General features: G+C 38.8%; 1 protein-coding gene across 4 annotated transcripts in view; it reads left to right on the top strand.

The window, feature by feature from the left end:
• LOC133541254 (ubiquitin carboxyl-terminal hydrolase 22) overlaps positions 1-16210 on the top strand; it is a 100575-nt gene that overhangs the window by 35926 nt on the left and 48439 nt on the right. Inside the window, exons 1-2 of one of the 4 annotated variants that reach the window (XM_061884537.1) lie at positions 4636-5161; positions 14825-14857. The exons of 1 other annotated variant lie outside the window; for it this stretch is intronic. In XM_061884537.1, coding sequence (XP_061740521.1) covers positions 5042-5161; positions 14825-14857 — 153 coding nt within the window. In that variant the 5' untranslated portion in view covers positions 4636-5041. Of the gene's footprint in view, positions 1-4635; positions 5162-14824; positions 14858-16210 lie in introns of those variants that run through there. 2 more of the 4 variants (XM_061884539.1, XM_061884538.1) reach the window with 2 other exon arrangements.

The following is a 16210-nucleotide window of genomic DNA, read 5'->3' as shown; positions in this document are numbered from 1 at the left end:
ATCCATCCATCCATTTTCTACCGCTTATTCCCTTTTGCGGTCGCGGGGAGCGCTGGTGCTTATCTCAGCTACAATCAAGCGGAAGGCGGTGTACACCCTGGACAAGTCGTCACCTCATCGCAGTGTAAATAATGTATTTTTGTTTTATTTGTAAAACATATATATATCTTGTATTTCTCATCTAAAATAAATAATTATAATGAGCTGATTATTTATTTGTTACTAGATATAAAGAGGACATAAACATTAAAATATTTATTAGATAGATAGATAGATAGATAGATAGATAGATAGATAGATAGATAGATAGATAGATAGGTAGATAGTACTTTATTGATTCCTTCAGGAGAGCTCCCTCAGGAAAATTTAAATTCCAGCAGCAGTGTACAGGATTGAGATAGAATTTAAAATGTAAATAATGGAGGTATAAATGGAAATAGAATAACAATGAGAATAAATAATAAAAAGTAACAATAAGAATGCAAGTATAATAGTACAAATAAGAATATAACAAGAGAGAGTAGGCAGTTGTGACTATTTTATGAAAAATAATAATGAAATAAATACAAATTAAGAAAAACGGTAATACTGTCGATTATATGAAAGACGTTTTGCGTATATTGCACCTTTTAAAATGTATTGCACTGTTATTGTTGTTTATTGCACTGTTTTTGTTGCAGTTTATTTTAGTATTGTTATTACTTTATAACATAGTCATCCGGATAGATAGATAGATAGATGGATGGATGGATGGATGGATGGATGGATGGATGGATGGATGGATGGATAGATAGATAGATAGATAGATAGATAGATAGATAGATAGATAGATAGATAGATAGATAGATAGATAGATAGATAGATAGATAGATAGATAGATAGATAGATAGATAGATAGATAGATGGATGGATAGAACTTTATTGGTTCTTTCAGGACAGTTCCCTCAAGAAATTTTAAATTCCAGCAGCAGTGTGCATAATTGATATGGAATTTAAAAAGTAAATAATGGAGGTATAAATGGAAATAAAACACAAAATATAACAAGAAGAATTACAAATAAAAAGTAACAATAAGAATATAAAATATAACAGTAAAATAAGAATATAACAAGAGTAACTAGGCAGTAGTGACCATTTTATAAAAAAATTAATAGAAAAATAAAGACAGTAAAACGGTAAAACGGCTGATTACATTAGATGTGTTGCAGTTTATTTCAGTATTGTTATTGCTTTGCATCCCCTGTCATCCTAGTAGAAAAGATGGATGGATAGATAGATAGATAGATAGATAGATAGATAGATAGATGGATAGATGGATAGATAGATAGATAGACAGTACTTTATTGATTGCTTAAGGAGAGTTCCCTCGGGAAAAATACAAATAAAATGCCAATAAAATTCTAGTACTTCTTCTAGCCCTTCAGTCATCAGCAATTATATCATCTGAGAGATGGACATTGAAAACAGTGTAGAATGGCATTAGGATTATTATATATAATAATGTTATAATTCATATTATATAATTGCAATGTATATGTTCTTGGGTACGGCATTATAGACACTAGATGGCAGACTTCCATTGTTTTTCATAAGCAAATCAGGTACTGCGAGTCAAAGCAACACAAAATGCACTCTGATACGTATAGTCGTTTGTTTTAACTTCATTTGCTATGATATGTTGAAAATATAAAAAATAAATGTTTATATATATATATATATATATATATATATATATACACACACACACATATACATATATATATATATATATATAAGGAAAACATAATAATATGCATTGTGTATTACTACCGAATGTTGTGGTTGGTTAAACGTTACATCCCAGATTACCTCGACCGGGAGGTAAAAAGTTGTATTTTGGTTTCATCCGACCACATGACATTCGCCCAATCCTCTGCTGTATCATCCATGTATCCATTTTGGTATAAACTCAACTTGTCGTGTTTGGAGGAAGAAGAATACTGAGTTGCATCCCAAGAACACCATACCTACTGTGAAGCATGGGGGTTTAAACTTCATGCTTTGGGGCTGTTTTTCTGCTAAGGGGACAGGACGATTGATCCGTGTTAAGGAAAGAATGAATGGGGCCATGTATGGTGAGATTTTGAGCCAAAACCTCCTTCCATCAGTGAGAGCTTTGAATGGTTGACCAAATACTTATTTTCCACCATAATTTACAAATAAATTATTTAAAATTCCTACCATGTGAATTCCTGGATTTTTTTCCCACATACTGTCTCTGACAGTTGAAGTGTACCTATGATGAAAATTACAGACCTCTGTCATCATTTTAAATGGGAGAACTTGCACAATCGGTGGCTGACTAAATACTTTTTTGCCCCACTGTATTTGTTTATCTTTTTTTCCAAATAGTTCAAGAAAGACCACTACACATGAGCAATATTTTGCACTGTTATACAATTGAATGAATCAGAAACTGATTTATTAAATCAATCAATTATTAGATCAATCGTCCTGTCCCCTTAGCAGAAAAACAGCCCCAAAGCATGCTGTTTCCACCCCCGTGCTTCACAGTAGGTATGGTGTTCTTGGGATGCAACTCAGTATTCTTCTTCCTCCAAACACAACAAGTTGAGTTTATATCAAAAAGTTATATATATATTGGTTTCATCTGACCACATGACATTCTCCCAATCCTCTGCTCTATCATCCATGTATCCATTTTGGGGGTAATTATTATTTTTTTTTTCTTTGTCATGAAAAAGGGAGGTTTTTGTCATGAAAAAATGAGTTTTTTTGGGTTGGTGCACTCATTGTAAGTGTATCTTGTGTATTTTATGTTGATTTAATTAAAAAAATAAATACATACATTTAATAAAAAATTATTCTGCGGCCTGGTACCACTCGAGCTGCGGCACAGTGGTTGGGAACCACTGTTCTTGGGTACAGCAGTATAAACACTAGATGGCAGACTTCCATTGTTTTTCATAAGCAAATCAGGTACTGCGAGTCAAAGCAACACAGATGCACGCTAATACGTATAGTCGTTTGTTTTAACTTAATTTGCTATGATATGTTGAAAATGTAGAAATACATGTTTTTTAATACAAATATATGTAAGGAAAACATTATGATATGATATTGATATGATATGTTGCTATGATATGTTGAAAATATGGGCTTCACGGTGGCAGAGGGGTTAGTGCGTCTGCCTCACAATACGAAGGTCCTGAGTAGTCAGGGTTATATCCCACTTTCAAAAACATGCACCTGGGGATAGGTTGATTGGCAACACTAAATTGGCCGTAGTGTGTGAATGTTGTCTGTCTATCTGTGTTGGCCCTGTGATGAGGCGGCGACTTGTCTAGAGTGTACTCTGCCTTCCGCCCGATTGTAGCTGAGATAGGCACCAGTGCCCCCCGCGACCCCAAAGGGAATAAGCGGTAGAAATGGATGGATGGATATATATATATATATATATATATATATATATATATATATATATATATATAAGGCAGGGGTCGGGAACCTTTTTGGCTGAGAGAGCCAAGAAGCCAAATATTTTAAAATGTATTAACGTAAGAGCCATATAATACATTTTTAACACTGAACACAACTAAAAGTGTACATTTTTAAGTAAGACCAACATGTCTAGAGTATAATAGGTCTCTTATTCTTTGTAATAACGTTGTTATCCTGAAGCTAACTTAGGAGGGGGCGGTGGCCTGCGTGTCTGCAGCGAAGCGGGGTGTCGCCAGGATCGGCCTCGAAATCAGCGACAGGTGTGTAAATGGCCCACCTGGGCCTTGTTGAAGAACCCTCAAGAGGCTAGCCCTACACTAACCAATAATAAATAAATTATTTCTTACCCTTAAGGCAACTTCTTAAACAGGTGCGGTAGGAAAAGGATGGATGGATTCAAATGCATGAGCATTTTTATATTTTTAACGTTATTTTTAACACTGTGATTACAAGTGGAATTATTCATTACTTATTGTGTTAAGCAGTGTCAGCTCAGATTTATCCGAGAGCCAGATGCAGTCATCAAAAGAGCCACATCAGGCTCGCGAGCCATAGGTTCCCTACCCCTGATATAAGGAAAACATAATAATATGCGGCTTCACGGTGGCAGAGGGTTTAGTGCGTCTGCCTCACAGTACGAAGTTCCTGCAGTCCTGGGTTCAAATCCAGTGTGGAGTTTGCATGTTCTCCCCCGTGAATGCGTGGGTTCCCTCCGGGTACTCCGGCTTCCTCCCACTTCCAAAGACATGCACCTGGGGATAGGTTGATTGGCAACACTAAAATTGGCCCTAGTGTGTGAATGTGAGTGTGAATGTTGTCTGTCTATCTGTGTTGGCCCTGCGATGAGGCGACTTGTCCAGGGTGTACCCTGCCTTCCGCCCGATTGTAGCTGAGATAGGCGCCGAAAGGGAATAAGCGGTAGAAAATGGATAATAATATGCATTGTGTATTACTACCAAATGTTGTGGTTGGTTAAACGTTCCATCCCAGACTACCTCGACCGGGAGGTGTCGTCGTCCCCCTCCCTCACCCATGTGCAAGAAAACCATGGCGCGCCCACTCGCCTCGCACGGCACGCCTCGTACTACAAAACGAGCCTTCACCAACGTGCGTGGTGACGTCACGCACCGCCCAGACCAACCAGAGCGCACGCTTGCAACGGGCATTGTGAAGCAGGAGTTGGGGCGCTAGCAAAAGCTAAGTGGAGGAAGAAGGCTAACTAATGGTGAGAGTGGCTAAACGCTCATGGAGGAAAACAACAAACAAAAGCAGCAAATGTCAACACAGCGGCGGGAACAGACACTAAACCCTCTCCGCGACTCCGTGAACACGTGTTTAGGGTGTTGATGAAGAAAAACGCTTGCTTGTCAGATGCCCGCGGAGCTATTTTTTCCCCCTTCTCCCGGATACTACATTACACCCCAAACGGCAGGCATTTGTGGACAAGAGTCGTAAGTCAACCGACGCTCCGGGGGAGACTTTTCCACGTTGTCAGCTGCGGAAAGAACAACAACAAACACAGGCGAATGTTTTGTCTGTCATGAGTCCTGCCGGGTGCTCCCATGTGAACGCTTATAAGGTGGACAATTGGAAGCAAAACCTCCGCGTCATATACCAATGCTTTGTTTGGAGCGGTACCGCCGAGACCAGGAGACGCAAGGTATACCAAACAAACAAACACACACACACACACACACACACACACACACACACACACAAGTGCAACGTGATGCATTTCCCACGTTTGGATGAACAAAAGCTCACCGGTCAGTTATAGCCACTTTCGGTTAACTTGGAAGGCAACGGCTCACCTCACAAAAGAGTCGGCTGCTTGCGGGGCTAACATTTACATACCAAATGGAGTCATTGTGTGTGATTTGTTTGCATGCATTCCCTCTTTTTAGGGAACTCCCAAACATTCTCCCCCATGCGTCTTGTGTGCTTTGCAGTTATACCAAACATGTGACGTCACCACTCGACTGGTTCCCCCTAAAGGCCTACTGAAATGAGATGTTCTTATTTAAACGGGGATAGCAGTTCCATTCTATATGTCATACTTGATCATTTCGCGATATTGCCATAGTTTTGCTGAAAGGATTTAGTAGAGAACGTCGACGATAAAGTTTGCAACTTTTGGTCGCTAATAAAAAAGCCTTGCCTGTACCGGAAATAGCAGACGATGTGCGCGTGACGTCACGGGTTGTAGGGCTCCTCACATTGTTTATGATGTGAGCCTCCAGCAGCAAGAGCTATTCCGACCGAGAAAGCGACAATTTCCCCATTAATTTGAGCGAGGATTTGCAATTTAGTAAACTAAAAAGGCCATATTGGCATGTGTTGCAATGTTGATATTTCATCATTGATATATAAACTATCAGACTGCGTGGTCGGTAGTAGTGGGTATTTCAGTAGGCCTTTAACTTGGAAGGCAACGGATCACCTCACAAAAGAGTCGGCTGCTTGCGGGGCTAACATGAACATACCAAATGGAGTCATTGTGTGTGATTTGTTTGCATGCATTCCCTCTTTTTAGGGAACTCCCAAACATTCTCCCCCATGCGTCTTGTGTGCTTTGCAGTTATACCAAACGTGACGTCACCACTCGACTGGTTCCCCCTAAAGGCCTACTGAAATGAGATGTTCTTATTTAAACGGGGATAGCAGTTCCATTCTATATGTCATACTTGATCATTTCGCGATATTGCCATAGTTTTGCTGAAAGGATTTAGTAGAGAACGTTGACGATAAAGTTTGCAACTTTTGGTCGCTAATAAAGAAAGCCTTGCCTGTACCGGAAATAGCAGACGATGTGCACGTGACGTCACGGGTTGTAGGGCTCCTCGCATCCTCACATTGTTTTTAATGTGAGCCTCCAGCAGCAAGAGCTATTCCGACCGAGGATAAGAAGAACGCATGCGTAAATGGCGTAAAATATCCTTAATGCTGAAATGTCAGTTGTCAGAATTTCAGCATTGATAAATTACACATGTTCTTGAAATCAATGACTTACTTTCATTATAGTATGAGTCCATAGTATCAGCTGTTGATTCCCTCTCACACATAGATTTTCCGGATTAAAAGCTATCATGGAATGAAACGTCAGTTGTCAGAATTTCAGGATGGTTTACGCCATTTACGCAAGCGTTTTTCTTCTCCTCCTCTTTGGCCTTGCTGTTTAACCATCAAACAAACGCCATCGGAACATCGCCCCCTGGAGTTACAAATTCCGGTGGGTAACAGATTTCGGTACAGCACCGGAAGTAGCAGACGATGTGTGTGTGATGTCACGGGTTGTAGGGCTCCTCACATCCTCACATTGTTTATGATGTGAGCCTCCAGCAGCAAGAGCTATTCCGACCGAGGAGAAGAAGAACGCATGCGTAAATGGCGTAAACTATCCTGAAATTCTGACAACTGACGTTTTATTCCATGATAGCTTTTAATCCGGAAAATCTATGTGTGAGAGAGAATCAACAGCTGAAACGTCAGTTGTCAGAATTTCAGCATTGATAAATTACACATGTTCTTGAAATCAATGACTTACTTTAGTCCATTGTATCAGCTGTTGATTCTCTCTCACACATAGATTTTCTGGATTAAAAGCTATCATGGAATGAAACGTCAGTTGTCAGAATTTCAGGATAGTTTACGCCATTTACACAAGCGTTCTTCTTCTCCTCCTCTTTGGCCTTGCTGTTTAACCATCAAACAAACGCCATGGGAACATCGCCCCCTGGAGTTACAAATTCCGGTGGGTAACAGATTTCGGTACAGCACCGGAAGTAGCAGACGATGTGCGCGTGACGTCACGGGTTGTAGGGCTCCTCGCATCCTCACATTGTTTATAATGTGAGCCTCCAGCAGCAAGAGCTATTCCGACCGAGAAAGCGACAATTTCCCCATTAATTTGAGCGAGGATGAAAGATTCGTGAATGAGGATATTGAGGGTAAGGGCCTAGAGAAAAAAAAAAGACTGCGATTGCAGATGTTATTACACACATTTACTATGATAATTACTATGAAAATCCCTTATCTGCCCATTGTGTTAGTGTTTTAGTGAGATTAAATTGTACCTCTGCTGACATCGCCGGAAAGAGACAACTTATTACCACAATTTTCTCACCGAAAACTGCTGGTTGACATTTGGTCGGGATCCATGTTCGCTTGACCGCTCTGATCCATAGTAAAGCTTCGCCTTCGGGAATTTCAAACAAGGAAACACCGACTCTGTTTGTGTGGCTAAAGGCTAAAAACTCCCACCTCCATCTTTCTACTTTGACTTCTCCATTATTAATTGAACAAATTGCAAAAGATTCAGCAACACAGATGTCCAAAATACTGTGTAATTATGCGATTAAAGCAGACTACTTATAGCTTGGATCGGGCTGGAAAATATTGTCCGCTACAACTCGAGACGTCAAACGCACACGTCATCATACGAGTCATCATACCGCGACGTTTTCAACACGTCACTTCGCGGGAAATTTAAAATTGCAATTTAGTAAACTTAGTTGCAATGGTAATATTTCATCATTGATATATAAACTATCAGACTGTGTGTTCGGTAGTAGTGGGTTTCAGTAGGCCTTTAACTTGGAAGGCAACGGCTCACCTCACAAAAGAGTCGGCTGCTTGCGGGGCTAACATGAACATACCAAATTGAGTCATTGTGTGTGATTTGTTTGGATGCATTCCCTCTTTTTAGGGAACTCCGTAGGCAGGCGCATAAAAAGACTATACAGTGGGAGCGATTCAGATGTTATTAGACACATTTACTTGGATAATTGTGGAAAATCCCTTATCTGCTTATTGTGTTACTAGTGTTTTAGTGAGATTATATGGTCGGCCCCGCACCTTTCTTCAGCACCAGTCGACGGGTGGTGGCGATGCCCATCTCTGCCCTTCGCAAAGGACCCTCTCCGAAACACGATCTTTCGAAATGATCTCTGTATAATACACTGTACTTTGTGTGTGTGGTCCAAGCCAACCCTGTTCGCTTGACCGCTCTGTTCCATAGTAAAGCCTCACCGTCATCTTTCGGGAATGTTAACAATGAAACACCGACTGTGTTTGTGTTGCTAAAGGCGGCCGCAATACACCGCTTCCCACCTACAGCTTTCTTCTTTGACGTCTCCATTATTCATTAAACAAATTGCAAAAGATTCAGTAACACAGATGTCCATTATACTGTGGAATTATGCGAAGAAAAGAGACGACTTATAGCTGTGAACGGTGTAGGAACAAAATGTCATCTACAATGCGTGACGTCACGCGCACGCGTCATCATACCGCGACGTTTTAGCATGATACTTCCGCGCGAAATTTAAAATTGCAATTTAACAAAGTAAACTGACCGTATTGGCATGTGTTGCAATGTTAAGATTTCATCATTAATGTATAAACTATCAGACTGCGTGGGTGGTAGTAGTGGGTTTCAGTAGGCCTCTAAGGCCATGTCTACAATAACTCGTTTAGCCCCTGGGGGCGGTTTAGCTCGGTTGGTAGAGTGGCCGTGCCAGCAACTTGAGGGTTGCAGGTTCGATTCCCGCTTCTGCTAACCTAGTCACTGCCGTTGTGTCCTTGGGCAAGACACTTCACCCACCTGCTTCCAGTGCCACCCACACTGGTTTGAATGTAACTTAGATATTGGGTTTCACTATGTAAAGCGTTTTGAGTCACTAGAGAAAAAGGGCTATATAAATATAATTCACTTAAACGAATAATTATTTAGCCTAAGTCCCGTTTCAGCCACACTGAAACAGCGTTTAAGGTCCTCCTCCTCGGACACATTTTTTTAGCCGTGTATTTCTTGAATCTATGGCTCTTAGCTTTGTATGGACTCATTCATCGTTTACAAACTGAGTTCGAAAACGAAGTGACGCTTGGACGACTGCGCCCCACACAGGAAGCGTGCCTTGCAGTTATACCAAACATGTGACGTCACCACACGACTGGTTCTCTCTAAGGCAGGCCTAGGCAATTATTTTGACTCGGGAGGCCACATTTAGAGAAAAAAATGTGTCTGGGGGCCGGTACATCTATTTTTAAGAACATTTACACAAAACCTCACAATAATGTCTGATTGAATGCTAAAAACGTTATGACTGTCTTAAAAATGTAATGGAATTTTACAGTTTTCTATGAACGATAAAACCCTGAATATTGACAAAATATGAACGTAACACCCCCTTTTCGATCGACATATTTTACAATCAAGTGAAACGCAACAAAAATACAACAAACAGTGAAATAGGAACGAGTAGGGTACAAAATAAACCCACCTACAATCTGATATATCTGATACATCACCAAGCTTTAGAACTTTGTTGTGAAAATCTCCTTCCGTGTCTGTTGAAACGCTTTCCGCCCACATTGCTTGGTGCCTCGTCTGAGCTGCTGTAACATAGATTACCATTGGGACTAATTAGATGAGCATAGTAACTAAATAGATTACTGTAGTAACTAATTAGATTACCGTAGTAACTGGTATATCATCAAAAGTGAGGATTCCAACCATTGGAAGACTTAGTGTAGTTGAGGACTTACGGTCATTAGAAAACATGAGTGCACATCAAAATGGCAGCTACACTTTTCATCTTAAACATCTAAAACAATTATTTGGGAATGTCCGGCGGGCCAGATTGAAAAACTTAACGGGCCGCTCTGAGACTATGTCTACACTAAGTCGTTTCGCCCCTTAAAGGAATAAATATTTAGCCTAAGTTCTGTTTCAGCCACACTAAAACAACGTTCAAGGTCCTCCTCCTTGGACACATTTTTTCAGCCGTGTATTTCTTGAATATCAGAGTCTTAGCTTTGTATGGACTCATTCATCGTTTACAAACTGAGTTCGGAGAGGAAGTGACGCTAGAAGGACTGCGCCCCACACAGGAAGTGTGCTTAGCAGTTATACAAAACATGTGACATGACCACTCGACTGGTTCTCTCTAAAGCCACGTCTACACTAAGTCGTTTAAACCCATTAAACGAGTCATTATTTAGCCTAAGCCCAGTTTCGGCCACACTAAACCATCGCTCAAGGTCCCCCTCCTCGGACAAAGCCGTGTAATTCTTGAATCTCCAGCTCTTAGCTATGTATTTACCTATTCGTTGTTTACAAACTGAGTTTGGTGAGGAAGTGACGCTAGAAAAACTGGCCCCACACAGGAAGTGTGCCTTGCAGTTATACCAACAATGTGATAAAGAACATTTTACATCAATCAATCTAGGGATTTAGTTATCTGGTCAGAAGACTTGTCACTCTTTAGCCTTCACCTTCATTGCCCATTCTTTTTTGGTGACTTTATATACTCTGGACCTAGACGTTAAGTCCGCGACATACATGGCCGACAATAACTGACACAGTCTGCTTTGCCCATCCAAATGCATTTGCTGTTTTCCGTAGTTTTCCCTCGACGGCCAGGTAATACAAAGCACACGCTACCTTTTTTATCACATCCACGGGTGCCCACATTCTCGTTGACTCTCCTTCGACAAATGGACAAAGTTTTTCGGTAAGTAGAACACAGCTGACCTGGACATTTCGAATATTCTCTTGCCGTCCAAGAAGTGTTGTATCCCAAATAACTGCAATCGCTTTCTCTTAAGGTATTCATATGTGTTTTCCACAAGCGCCTGTACATTTAGAAGAAGAAACACGGGCATGTCTGGATGACTCGCCTCCATATTTCCAGTGGTTAGCTCCGGTGGTTATTAAGCTGGCTGTGGCGTGTTCTTTCTGACGTCACTTCTTGTGTGGGGCGCGGTCTTTCTGGCATCACTTCCTCTCCGAACTCAGCTTGTAAACGATCGATGAGTCCACACAAATCTAAGAGCCGGAGTTAAAAAAAATTCACGGCACACTGACCCGTGTAAAAATTATCCAAGGAGGGGGACCTTAAACGATAGTTTAGTGTGGCAGAAACGGGGCTTAGGCTAAAGAATTATTTGTTTAAGGGGTTATTCTTAAACAAATAAGCTCGGTTGGTAGAGTGGCCGTGCCAGCAACTTGAGGGTTGCAAGTTCGATTCCCGCTTCCGCCATCCTAGTCACTACCGTTGTGTCCTTGGGCAAGACACTTTACCCACGTGCTCCCAGTGCCACCCACACTGGTTTAAATGTAACTTAGATATTGGGTTTCACTATGTAAAAGCGCTTTGAGTCACTAAGAGAAAAGCGCTGTATAAATATAATTCACTTCACTTCACTTATCCGGCTTAGTGTAGACATAGTTTGAGTTTATTTGGAACATGCATGCATACAACATGATACATCACAATTTCCAATTTCTCTACTCAACATGTTCGAAAAGGAGCAGGAAGAAGAAGAGCTTATTTAATCCTACCCCTTTTCCTTTACACAGCAGTTGCTAAGACTTATGTTCACTTCCTGTTCTCAATTTATTCACAATGTACTCCATAAGTAATAACAATAAAAAAAATAAAAATAATTGGTGAAGTAAGTTATATTTCATATGGTGAGATGAGTAAGATTATCTAGAAAATAAATGCATGGATGAAATAAATTCATAATGTTTATCATGGTTCTTTTTCTTTGTAATTTGTATACACTTTAAGTTTGAAGAGTTTCTTTATGTGGATCATATTAGTACATTGTTTAATTTCTCTGCTTAATCCATTCCATAATTTATTCCACATACTGATATACTGAATGTCTTAAGTGTCGTACGTGCGTGCAAATGTTATATATTACACTTCTCTCTAAGATTATATTCCTCCTCTTTTGTTGAGTAGAATTGTTGTATATTCTTGTGTAGCAGATTGTAGTTTGCTTTGTGTATAATTTTACCTGATTACAAATTCACTATGTCGTGGAATTTCAGTATTTTCGATTCAATAAATGAAGGGTATGGGTGTAACGGTACGTGTATTTGTATTGAACTGTTTCGGTACGGGGGTTTCGGTTTGGTACGGGGGTGTATCGAAAGAGTTTCTAATCAAAAGTCTTAACAAGCTGCTTTGCTTCTTCTGCCTCTGTCTCAGCACCCAGCATTGTCCCACCCACACAACCATCTGATTTGTAACATGCGGTAACAGCCCGTCTGCTGTGCGTTTTTAGAGCGGTAACAGCCAATCAGCAGTGCATATTCAGAGCGCATGTAGTAAATGCTTCAGCATCGAGCAGATAGGGGTTTAGCAGGTGAGCATAAGGCAGCGTACTCTCCCCAAATGATAATAAACACCTCCCAGTCAACTACTACTAACATCACTATGAGCCCGTTGACCTTCTAGAAACTTAAAACTGCAGCTCAGCTCGCTCGCAGTTCCGGCTTGAGGTGAAGGCTAATTAGCTTTTAGTGTAACGTGAGCTAATTTTGCGGTGTGTTTGTTTGTGCGTGTGTGTGTGTGTGTGTGTGTGTGTGTGTGTGTGTGTGTGTGTGTGTGTGCGCGTGCGTGCGTGCGTGCGTGCGTGTGTGTGCGTGTGCGTGTGTTTGTTTTACGGACAGAAAAGCTTTGAATGGCGGGTTCCCTGCTATCACATGTTGATAAAAATATAACATTTACATAATAAAAATCAACTACAGGCTTCCCAAATGCTGTGATAAATTAAGCATAATGAATTGACTTGACACTGTTCAATGTTGCACTTTTTGTATGTAGAAGAAAGGTTTTGTCATTTTATTTAATCTGAGGAACAATTTGAGGCAGTTTAATGTGGATTAACATGGGCAGAATTATTATAGTGTTCCCAATGTTAAAAGGATCAAGCCATTGTTTACAAATTTGGTAAATAAATAACCCCAAAAATTATATTTTGTTGTTTTCTTACTGTACCGAAAAATGAACCGAACCGTGAGCTAAACCGAGGTACGTACCAAACTGAAATTTTTGTGTACTGTTACACCCTTAATAAAGGGTTTGTATGTTCTCCATATCAAACATTATGTATTATTCTAACTGATCTTTTTTGTAACACAGTTAATGAATGAAATATATTTTTGTAGTTATTTCCCCATATTTCTACACAATAACTCAGATATGGTAACAATAGCGAGCAGTAGTGAATATGAAGTGATTTTTGATCTAGAACATGTTTCGCTTCATTCTTTATTGACGTATTTCTTGCTATTTTATGCATTTACTCTTACTCTTTTAGGGAACTCGAAAAAAATCACCCATGCACTGTGTACTTTGCAGTTATACCAAACATGTGACATCACCACTCTGCTCGTTCTCAATAATTCAGGAGTGTCACATGGAGAAAAATCTACTCCAAAGGGGGCCGGACTGGTAAAATTACGGCACGATAACTTAAAAATAATGAAAATTCAATAATAAAAATACAACTTTTGTATGCTTGTACAACACTAAAAACCATTAGCATATCAGTAGTTGGAATTGAATTATGGAATGGATTAAGTAAAGAAGTTAAACAATGTACTGAAATGATCATGTTTAAGAGGTTGTTCAAATTAATAGTGCTTACAAAGTACAAAGACAAAGAATTATGAGAAACACGCTTCAATCTTTTTGAAAATAGGATGTTCTTCATCTCAGTATGTTTATCATGACTGACTTAATTATCTATCACAAAAACTGCTGTGTTAATCATTCACAGATGTCATTGTGCTACAAAAAGAAGTCAGTAAATGAACGTATGTATTTTCAAACGCTCTGAAGTGGGAAAGGGGTAGGATTAAATAGGCTTGGCTTCTTCCTACTCTTTTTCGGACATGATGTAAAGGGAAATGATGATGAAATTGTGTGATGTATTATGCTTTAAATGTGTTCATGTTCAGAATAAACTAAAGAAAGAAAGACAACTTCAGATTGTTGTCTTTGTTTAAAAATAGACAAGCACATTCTGAAAATATACAAATCATAATGTTTTTTTTACACTTACATGTTGCGGTTAATAATATTCAACCTTTATTTGTCGTTTTTTAATACTTTTTGAATAAATTTTGTGATATTGTTCATCAGTCAACTCATTAGTGTTAATTTTCAAACTATCAAGATAAAAAAAAAAAAGAATATCAAATTACAAGATGATATTTATAGTTTGCTTGCTCATTTTCCTCGACTGGTGCACTTACATCATGTGGTTTATTTTTGTACATATTTAGCATAATTTACAAAACAAATAATTGCTAATGCGACATCTAGTGGACACATTTAGAACAGCAGTTTCTTTCATTCAAAAAATGTGGTTAATTTTTATACTTAACAAACTCATCTCGCGGGCCTAAAGCCCACGGGCCATATGTTTATTACCCCATGCTCTAATTCCTTTCTATGTAAAGCTTTAATGTTTATTTCTGACCGCCTTTTAAGTGTCATACGTTTGTATTTTGATAAAATAGGTTCTTCAGAGTGATGCAGGATGGACAGAGCTGGTGAGTTGATGCTTATAGTCCCCTCCTACTACTACTACTACTACTATTCCTTCTTTCTCCCTCATTCCTCTTGGTCGATGTATTTAATCGATTCAGGAGTTGGCTTGCTTGCTCTCTCTCACTCCTACCTGTGTGGCTCAAGGTCATTTTAAGGCTAACCTGTATGTGTAACATAGAATACTGCTGTGTGATGCAGTGCTGGCGGCAGGGTGGCTACCTGTGCTTGCTTATATACCAATTTAATTATTCAGCATCATGTGCATCTTTTGGATGCTAGTTGCTGGTAAAGCGGCAGTTTGGGTACACTGCTCAATCCGAGATCTGATATGCTAAACCAGTGATGCTCACATATGCAGGCTCCATCTAGTGATATGCCAAATAATCACTTAATTAAATATTCCAACTAGTGTTGTCTCTGTACCAATATTTTGGTACCGGTACCAAAATGTATTTCGATACCAATCGGTACTTTTCAGTACTTTTTCTAAATGAAGAGGACCACAAAAAAATAGCATTATTGGCTTTATTTTAACAAAAAATCTTAGGGTACATCAAACATATGTTTCTTATTACAATTTTGTCCTTAAATAAGATAATGAACATACAAAACAACTTGTATTTTCATAACTTATATATATATATATATATATATATATATATATATATATATATATATATATATATATATATATATGTATATATATACACGTATGTATGTATGTATAAAAACGTATGTATATATGCATATGTATATATATATATATATATGTATGTATATATATGTATGTATGTATATATACGTATGTATGTATGTATGTATGTATGTATATATACGTATGTATACGTATGTATGTATGTATGTATATATACTAGGGGTGTAACGGTACACAAAATTTTCGGTTCGGTACGTACCTTGGTTTAGAGGTCACGGTTCAGTTAATTTTCGGTACAGTAAGAAAACAACAAAATATAAATTTTTTGGTTATTTATTTACCAAATTTGTAAACAATAGCTTTATCCTTTTAACATTGGGAACACTATAATAATTCTGCCCACGTTAATCCACATTAAACTGCCTCAAGTTGTTACATAAAATGACAAAACCTTTCTTCTACATATAAAAAGTGCAACATTAAACAGTTTCCATTGAAACTGTTTAATGTCAACTCATCATGCTTAATTTATTACAGCATTTGGGAAGCCTGTAGTTGACTTTTATAATGTAAATGTTGTATTTTTATCAACATGTGATAGCAAGGAACCTGCTATTCAAAACTAGTCTGCTACATTACTAATGATTCATGTAACTATAGCTGAAAAATAGTACAATTGCAATAGTAGAGACTATTCATC

This window comes from Nerophis ophidion, linkage group LG23 (genome assembly GCF_033978795.1).
Source record: "Nerophis ophidion isolate RoL-2023_Sa linkage group LG23, RoL_Noph_v1.0, whole genome shotgun sequence".
Taxonomy (NCBI): domain Eukaryota; kingdom Metazoa; phylum Chordata; class Actinopteri; order Syngnathiformes; family Syngnathidae; genus Nerophis; species Nerophis ophidion.
The sequence above is the reverse complement of the archived record's forward strand: the minus strand, read 5'-3'. Positions and strand labels throughout refer to the sequence as shown.